General features: G+C 35.4%; 1 protein-coding gene across 1 annotated transcript in view; it reads left to right on the top strand.

Annotated features, from left to right (window-relative positions):
- The first annotated feature begins 6,701 nt into the window (after positions 1 to 6,701).
- dnaaf9 (dynein axonemal assembly factor 9) overlaps positions 6,702 to 9,361 on the top strand; it is a 26,558-nt gene continuing 23,898 nt past the window's right edge. The window contains exon 1 of the mRNA XM_051126489.1: positions 6,702 to 6,865. Coding sequence (XP_050982446.1) covers positions 6,816 to 6,865 — 50 coding nt within the window. The 5' untranslated portion in view covers positions 6,702 to 6,815. The remainder of the gene's footprint in view (positions 6,866 to 9,361) is intronic.

Below are 9,361 nucleotides of genomic sequence, written 5' to 3'. Positions count from 1 at the left end.
TCTGTTGTTTTGCTTTTTTGTTTTTGGTTGTTTTCAAAAATGTTATTTTTACTAAAATGTGTCATCAACACCACTATTAGATTCAGAGGAGAGACAATAGTGTGTATGATAGAAATAGACAACCTGTGATGTCAAGTTCATACTTTCAGGCCAAATTATGCACATACATTATATGCATACATATAATATGTATTAAATTATTGTATTATAATAAATTATATTAGTTTAGATTATTGATCTGTATAGCAGCATAAAACAATAAGTTGACGAAATTGCGTTACACTCAAACTAGTATTACAAACAATATCCAGATAACACAACGTCACCAATGTTTAAACAAACAAATGTTTCACACAAGATTATACGCAGCTATTCCACAGTTTCTGACTATTACGAGTAATTTTGGATTTTCTGATCTTAAAGTTTCTGGGTTTATAAGAGCTCATTAAGTTTTAAAGATGAGCCAAAAAATGTTACATCAAAAATGTAAAATTTGAAATCATTCTAAAACAGACAGGCAACCAATGTAATGAAGACAGAATCATTTGCAGTTGTGCTAGTGCTGACAAGTTAATGCCATAGTAGAAAGAATGAGAAAAATCAAGATGGAAAAGATAAAAGCATAAACGACTCCTTCACAGTCTGTGGCTGATTATAAAAAGCTTAATTTTGCATAATTATATTATGCTGGTAACATTTTACAATAAGGTTCATTGGTTAACATTAGTTAACTACAGTTAACATGAACTAAGAATGAACAATACTTGTACAGCATTTAGTAATTTAATGTTAATTATTAAAATCACAAATTGTGTTTGTTAAAATTAGTTAATGCATTGTGAACTAACATGAACAAACAATAAATGACTGTATTTTTATTAACGAACATTAACAAATATTAATAAATAGCGTAATGTATTGTTAACAAATGACACCTTATCCCTCTGATGCATCATGGTGACTACAGTGGACAGCTATTTGGAGGCCATTTTGAACCATTTGAGATGTAGCATCATGTCCCAAATACCAACTGGTGAACCCCCAAAGTGTTGTCTACAATTCCATTTAATTGTTATATTTGTATCTTTTTTTTGTTTTGAGACATTACATAATATATTCAAAATGGCAGCAGAAAAAGGGCATGAACCATGTGCCTTAGAAATAAGTGTTCAGTTCTTTTATTCTCAGAAAACCAGACAGGTATAAAAATATTTTTCAGCTAAATAGGATGTCAGAAATACTTACATCCACATTTTAACAGTATTTTTCTTGTCAATTTTTTTCTGTGACAGAAAATATATATGTCCACTACAGTGGACATCATTCACCAAAGGGTATAATTCTGCCTATGGGCCTATATATAGAATCTGCCTTATTTTGTATATTTTATTAAAACTATGATATAATTTACACTTTAATGGTTTTATTGAATAGAAATATTAGATTTTATCATTTATTTCAATGCTTACAGTCTATATTTACTAATTAGGTCTTATAAAACTGTAAGCATGAATACATGTATACTGTATGAGTGCAGATATACGAGTTCATAATTGTGTTCGAGTGTGTGGTGGGAAGGTGTCTGTGCTAGTGTGTGTTTGCATTTGTGCTCACTTGTGTATGAATAGCCCACCACACCCGCCCCACACACCCCCACAAACCTCTGCCCCATAGACACACCATCTTACTGTTTGTGTGTTACACTTCACTTTACTGTGCTGTCATGACATAGCTTGCTGTTCTTATGTGTATTCATACCATTTACTGTTAGTAAATTATTTAAAAACATGTTTTTTCATACCAGTCAATGACTCACTATATGTAAACCATTGATGCATGGTGTCCACTACAGTGTACAGATATGTAACTCCCTCAACAAAAATATATTTTGAAAAAAATTATTGGCATGATTTTTCACTTGTTTAAAAGTAAAACCCAAACATATCACTTTGTGATATAATAATTCATCATAATAATTCATTAAGGTGTTATTGTTATACCTTAATGACACCTTATTATTACATCCCTGCTGGAAAAAAAACAATAGAAACCATTAAAACCACTAAAAAAAAAATTTCTGTAGTGTATTTTGGGACATATTTCATTAGGATTTAGTGGTTTAGTGGCTACCAATAGAAGATGACCAATTACTAGTAGAGACCATCAAGCACTATTACAGTATACATTAAAACTAATACAATTCCCTTAGCCAGTAAAATCATTACAAATTCTGTGATGTTTTCTATTGGTTTTTTTATTATATTATATTATATGTGACTCTGGACCACAAAACTGGTCATAAGGGTTTATTATATGAGAGAATTATATGCTGAAAATATAAGCTTTCCATTGATGTATGGTGTGTTAGGATAGGACAATATTTGGCCGAGATACAACTATTTGAAAATCTGGATCTGAGGGTGCAAAAAAAATTCTAAATACTGAGAATTTCACCTTTGAAATTGTCCAAATGAAGTTCTTAACAATGCATGTTACTAATCAAAAAATAAGTTTTGATATATTTGCTGTAGGAAATTTACAAAATATCTTCATGGAACATGATCTTTACTTAATAGCCTAATGATCTTTAGCATAAAAGAAAAATCGATCATGTTGACCCATACAATGTATTTTTGGCTATTGCTACAAATATACCTGTGCTACTTAAGACTGGTTTTGTGGTCCAGGGTCACATATTAAATTATATTATAGTTCTACATAGCCATTTCAGTGGGTTACCTGGACAAGAACAATATCAAAAATTATATTTTGTCAGTATTTGGCATTTTGAAAAAAATTGCATTAAAATCAAACCTGCCATTTACTCAGATGCATACCAAAACTGTTATTTATCAGCATTTTTAAGAAATCATTTTGGAGGAAGTAGAACACTTTTTTTGCAATGAGACTCATTACCACAAGCTGATAAGAGTAGTGATATGTATGACTGATAGATAAATAAAACATTTCCACATGTTCTGACAGTTTAACGGCCCGTATGTTGGTAGATTTGAGTCTAATATGTTGCAATAATAAACTGCTCTTGTGTTATGTAAGACTTTTTGAGTGTTCATCAAATCTGAGTTGTGAAACACAATGCTGTTTCTGTTATTTACATATGATATGTCAGTGCAATCTAACGGAATCTTTCAACAAATTAGTACGTTAAACAGACCGCTTAACACCCATCTGTGTTGCAATACCTCTAACTTAAATAGCCCATGTCAGGTCTTTTGAGGAGAACATTTTAGGTGTTGCCCCATACTGTATGAGACTGCAAGCATTCGGATGCCAGATAACCTCTCGACCTGGTTATAATTAACAATGCTCTGAAAATTTCCATTGTTTTGTGTGCAATTTCTGTTCTGACACCTGCAAACAATTTCCAGCACGCTGTTATGGTTGTTGTCCAAATATATATTCTGTAGATTCAAGAGATTTCTATTGTGGTTGCGGTGGATGAAAAGGACAACATTCTCTTTGCCAAATGCCCACCCAACATGCCCATTCAGGAAGACTTCTTGATAAATTCTTAATAACCAGCTTTTGTTGACAGGACGACTGGGAATATTACTGCCTCCTCTCCAAAGCTCCTCAGCAGGACTTTTACCCCTCTCCTCTCTTTTTCTTTACAATCATTTCTTTTATGGATATTAAACATTAAACCGAAAAACTGTGTCAGTGCTTCAGAAGAAGATTACTCTCTCATGTATTGGAATAAGAAGTCTGATACATTTACCTAATTTTGTAACATAAATCATGCTCATCCTGCTAGCTCTGGTTCTCGTCTTCCCTTTCTCCAGTGAAAGATAAAGTGTTTCCAGTCCTCTGGAAATGGGCCCACAAAAAGAATTATGGTTATCTGAAGTGAACATAATTTAAAAGTACAAGTTCTTACACAATGATATTGCATATGCCTTTCTTTTCTTGGCACGCTTTGGGCTCATTAGTACCAACTGAACACTCTTTAAATGCCAGAGCCTTCTTGAGTATTGTTGCTGTTTATGTCTATCCCATTATGACCATACAGTGCACTGTCAGCAGATCTCAATCCAATAGAGCACTTTGCGATGTATTGGAACAGGAGATTCACATCATAGATGTACAGACAACAGCGTGGTGTTATCGTGCCAATATGGACCAAAATCTCGAAGGAACGTTTCCAGCACCTTGTTTAATCTACGCCCTGAAAGGGCAAACACGGGTTCAAACCTGGTACTTGCAAGCTGTATTTAAAGAAGTGGCTTGTGAGTGTGTATTTCCAATATGCAAAATCTAGAAGGCATTCCAAGCAGCATACTGTATATTCGCAACTGGCATTCATATGTACTTTTTTTTTTTACTTATATGTCTTGCTTTTCGCAAAGAATAGAATTTGTGAGTCAAAGAAGGGAAGCAATTGCTTTCAGCAAGTTAGAGGACCTGAACATGCACAGCTGCTGCCATGGTTGGCATTTGATGTTGGTTAACTGTATTAGCTAGCAAACAGTGAAGAGGAGCAGACTTCATAAAAGGAAGTCAATTCCTTAGGGTCCAGTGCTGGAATGCTGTCCATAGTCTGTGTTACTGTTTTTGGAAGCAGTAGTCAAGTAAATTGTTGTGGAGGAGCTCAGTAAAGATGTTTTCTTTCTAGTCAATAGGAGCAAAGGTGTTCTTGAGTTTGTTCAGTGACTTAACCCAACTATCTAACCAGGGCATTTCCTTTACCATGTTCCTGATACGTGTCTCAATGGAGATTTATGTCACCTAAAGTGCCTTCACTTGCAATTAAAGGTACTATAACAATAAACTGGATAATAAAATTTGGCCTAGAGGCTTGTGTTTGTCCAAGTGTGTTTTGTTTTGGTCTTTGGCAGGGGTTTCGTGTGTGTTTAAGGGAAGTTCAACAAACTGCCTGCCAGGTCTTTATCTTTGTGTTATCATACACAAAGTCATCTACCAGAGTTCCTGTTTTTCTATTTTTGCTGGTCTCAGACTTACACAAGCGAGCAGGCTTGATAATTTTACTCTGGCATGTTGCAAAAGTGTTTGGAGGTTAGAGATCTCCCATCTCTATAATGTATTAATGTTCTGAATAATAAATAAAAGTTCAAGATATGTCTAAGACTTTCTCATAGGACAGATTAGAAAAAAGGGCAAGAATCCCCATGATAACACCAATGGAATGCAGAACAGTGTAGCTTCTTTCAAGCTAACATTTCAAATCAAAGCATATAGAATTAAAACAAACCAAAAATGTATTTCTGCTTAGGGGTTTAATGGACCATGGTTAGTTGTTTGACCAGCAAAACCCAGCTGGCCAGTCTTGTATTTGAAACATAGTGGTGGATAAACTGCAAATGACCAGCCTAATGACTATTTTAGCTATAGAGTGTTTTCATGGCACATCTTCAGTCGCCCATTTTGACAGCACTGAATGTAAACAATGCCACTGAAACGAACAAAACTCGCATATTTTGCCAATTGTTGCAGCTGAAAATGGTCAATTATTGTCATGTTCTGGGCTGCACTAATCAGGTGGACCAGGAAAAACATTTGGAGAACTATAGACTGCCAAAATGTTTAACAAATCAAGGAGAAGAGTGCAAAAAACTGTCTGAGAAACAAAATGTGTTTGTGGTTGGCCAAACTAAACCAGGATTTCCAGGGCAAGAATCTTGACAACATTGTGTTTGTTCTTATCATTTCCGGTCAGGCAGGTTAGGCTAATAGCTTAATAAATACAGCTTATATGTATCTTTACTACCTGTTAACTTTAGCTTGTCTGTCGGCGCCGATAGCCTTGTGGGCAGTGTGCGCTACAGGCGTCCCGAGTTTGAATCCCAGCTTGAGGACCTTTCCCAATCCCACCCCCTTCTCTCTCTCCCACCTCACTTACTGTCCTGTATGATCTGCCCTAATCAAAAAAACAAAACAAAAAAAACAACAACAACTTTAGTTTGTCAAAACATTGCACCCTGGCCTTTCCTGCTTACTGAAGTCCTTCTCCATATGATTTAGCAGCTTCCACACATTTCTTAAATGGTTTAGACAGCTTAATTTAGTAGAACAACGTATTCATAGTGCATTAATCCATGCTTTTGTTTACATCCAATATGGCCGAGCATCCAGGTAACTGACCAAACCATGACTTAAGTGCAAACCACTTATCTATATATATTATAGATCAGTGGCGCAAACCCTCCATAGCAGCTACCATGTCCCAAACAAATGAGCCATAATAAGGAAAATGAAATTTTCAAACAGAAATGTGTGAATAAATGAGTGCAATATGCAAACAAAAACAGTTGTAAGATGGATTTGCAGTATTTCGATGTTCCTTTATAAACAATGAATGAAATTACTATATCCATTAATATTATATATGTGAATCTGTTTTTAAAAACAGATGTGTAAAATCAGACGTATTCACATAAAAACGATTTAACCGAGAATAGCATTGCTGGAGGATTGCGCGAGACTGGTCATATTTCTTCCTTCGACCTCAGCGGAGGAGGGGGAGGCAAACGTGTCATTCTTTTGTTTTGATGTTGCAATAAATGTGTTCAGAAACAAATCTTTTGACAAACTGATACATAACTATCACAAACAATGTCGATATTTACATTTACGGGATGGCACACTGCCTGTCCTGTACCACTGCGCAACGCTAAAAAAAGACGACTCCCCCCTCCTTGAGAAGATGGTATGCGCGGTTCCTATGCGCTCCAGTCTGTTGTTCTCTCCTACAGTGAATCGTTTGCTTACTATGGAGACTAACAGCAATAGAAATAGTGACAGATCTCCAAACGCTTTCTAAATACCAAACAACGACCATGGCTGCTATAAGGAAAAACAAATCTCCTATAATGACCGCTGCCGTAAGGTAATTATTATTTTTCGTCGTTTCTTTTCGTGCCGGCACGGTGTTTTTATTTCAAGCCAAGATGACCGTTGCTGAGGCTCGCGGGCCTGGCGCCAGCGCGCGCCTCCTCCATCTAAAGACATCGTGTCAAAAGAAGAGATTTCCGTGTAATAAGATGCTAACATTACCGGTTATTCAATAAAAATGTAATTAGCTAATTGTCGTTTGGCTAATTGTCTAGCGCCCCCGCCCACCCCTCAGCGTGAAACCATTATTCTCGCTTGATTTCTGATCCCCTGAGACACTTCTCCCGTTTCCAAGATGGTGACAGCATAGGAAGACTGTAAACATCCGTTCGTCTGGGTTTTGATTATGATCTTAAAGATAAGGATTTTGCTATGTTTTAAATATATAAAACGTCAAATCAGTTGTTTTTTTATTCGGTTATTCAATTTTAAATTCATTATGACCGGTTTGAAGTCATTGTCGACTCGAGACATTTCACTCAGAATTATGTTTGTTTGTTAATCCGTATTAATTGCACGTATTGTTTTAAATAAGTAGTACAGTAATACATATCTTGATCCTGACATTGTACAGCTGTAGTCATAAGCGTTGCCAATACATGAGATCATGGCCAGTGATGAATATGGTGGATTTGGGGGGTGGAGGAAGGGCCGCGTTTCTCACAAACATTCTCAGATTAAAAGGCCTTTCTTTGTGCTTTCTGTTCACGAAAATAGGCATCTGGACTCTAAGCACCTTATTTAATAGTAATAAATGAAAAATTCACCCAAACATGAAAATTCTGTTATTATTCATGATGTCAATTCAAGCTCCTACACTGTTGTATGGAACTGAAAAGGAAATATTTTTAAGAATCTTCTCTCAGATTTGTCCAAATAACAACAGTTTCTAGATGGTTTGCACTTATATTTGGTAACTTACCCAGATGAGCAGCCATACTGGAGATACTTGGATGTAAACAACAACATGGATTGGAAGGATAATGTACTACTGAATATGTTGTTCTGCTAATTTATACTGTTTAAACCTTGGAAAAAACGTGTGGAATTTACTAAATCATGTAGAGAAGGACTTAGTAAGCAGGAAAGGGCTCGATGTTTTGACAAACTAAAGATAATAGTTTGTAAAGATACATTCAAGCACTATCTGTTAAGATATTAGCCTAATATTTTACCTGCCTGACCAGAAATGAATTGAACAAACACAAATGTTGTCAAAATTCTTGCTCTGGAAATCCTGGTTCAATTTGGCCACAAACGCCTTCTTTCCTTAGACAGTCTTTTGCTGTCTTCTCCTTGATTTGTTATAACTTTTGGAAGTGTATAGTACTCCAAATGTTTTTCCCAGTCTGACTGATTAGTACAGCCCAAAACATGATAATAATTGACCATTTTTAGCAGCAATAATCAGCAAAATATGCAAGTTTTGTTCAGTTAAGTGGTATTGTTTATGTTCAGTGCTGCCAATATGGCTGATTGATGAAGCGTTGAAAAAAAACCCTGTATAGTAATACCTCTGAAACCAATTGCAAATACATTTATGAAAGTGTAAACTATTAAATATGATCTACAAATAGTTAAATGGTCCTGTATGATCTATGATTTTTTTTTATCAGTGTAGTGTTTGTGTATTACTGTCAAACTAGGTCAGTTAGAAACAAATAACTATCATTCTCCTTTTTGTATTATACACATAAATATTAGCATTCATTCAATTAAAACTGAATCAAAAATCAGTTAAAACTCTTAAATCATGGGTTCAAAAAAGAATTAAGTATTGAAGAATCAATTTGAGAATACATGTGACTAAGAGTTTGATACACACTTGAACCACTGATTTGAAACGAATCTTCATGAACCAGTGTTTAAAAATCACCCATCACTAGTTACGACACAAGCAAGAACCAGTAGCATCTGGCGTCATTGATTTTTTTTTTAAAATTATTTTTACATCAGTGCAAATGACTCTGGTGGTTATCAGTTAAAGGGTTACTCCACCCCAAAATGAAAATTTTGTCATTAAGCACTTTACCCCCATGTTGTTCCAAACCAATAAAAGCTTTGTTCATCTTCGGAACACAATTTGAGATATTTTGGATGAAAACCGGGAGGTTTGGGACTGTCCCATTGACTGCCAAGTAAATACTACTGTCAAGGCCCAGAATAGTATGAAAGACATCATCAAAATAGTCAATCTGCCACCAGTGGTTCAATCTGAATTTTATAAAGCTATGAGAATATTTTTGTATGCAAATAAAATAAAAATAACGACTTTATTAACCAATTTGTCTCATCTGCATCACTGTAGCGCCATTTTGAAGAGTACCCGCTGGACGCAAACTGCGAACACTGTGTCAGCCGCACTACAAGGAAGCCTGTTCTACATTTATTTACACTTTGATTTGAATGAAAACAGTGTATCTGTGTGGTGCGGCTGACAGAACAGTGTACACAGTTTGCGTCCAGCATATATTCTGCAAAATGGCGTTAT

Source organism: Labeo rohita, chromosome 13, assembly GCF_022985175.1.
Source record: "Labeo rohita strain BAU-BD-2019 chromosome 13, IGBB_LRoh.1.0, whole genome shotgun sequence".
Lineage (NCBI taxonomy): Eukaryota > Metazoa > Chordata > Actinopteri > Cypriniformes > Cyprinidae > Labeo > Labeo rohita.
Note: the sequence above shows the minus strand (reverse complement) of the source record. Positions and strands in the feature narration are given on the sequence as shown.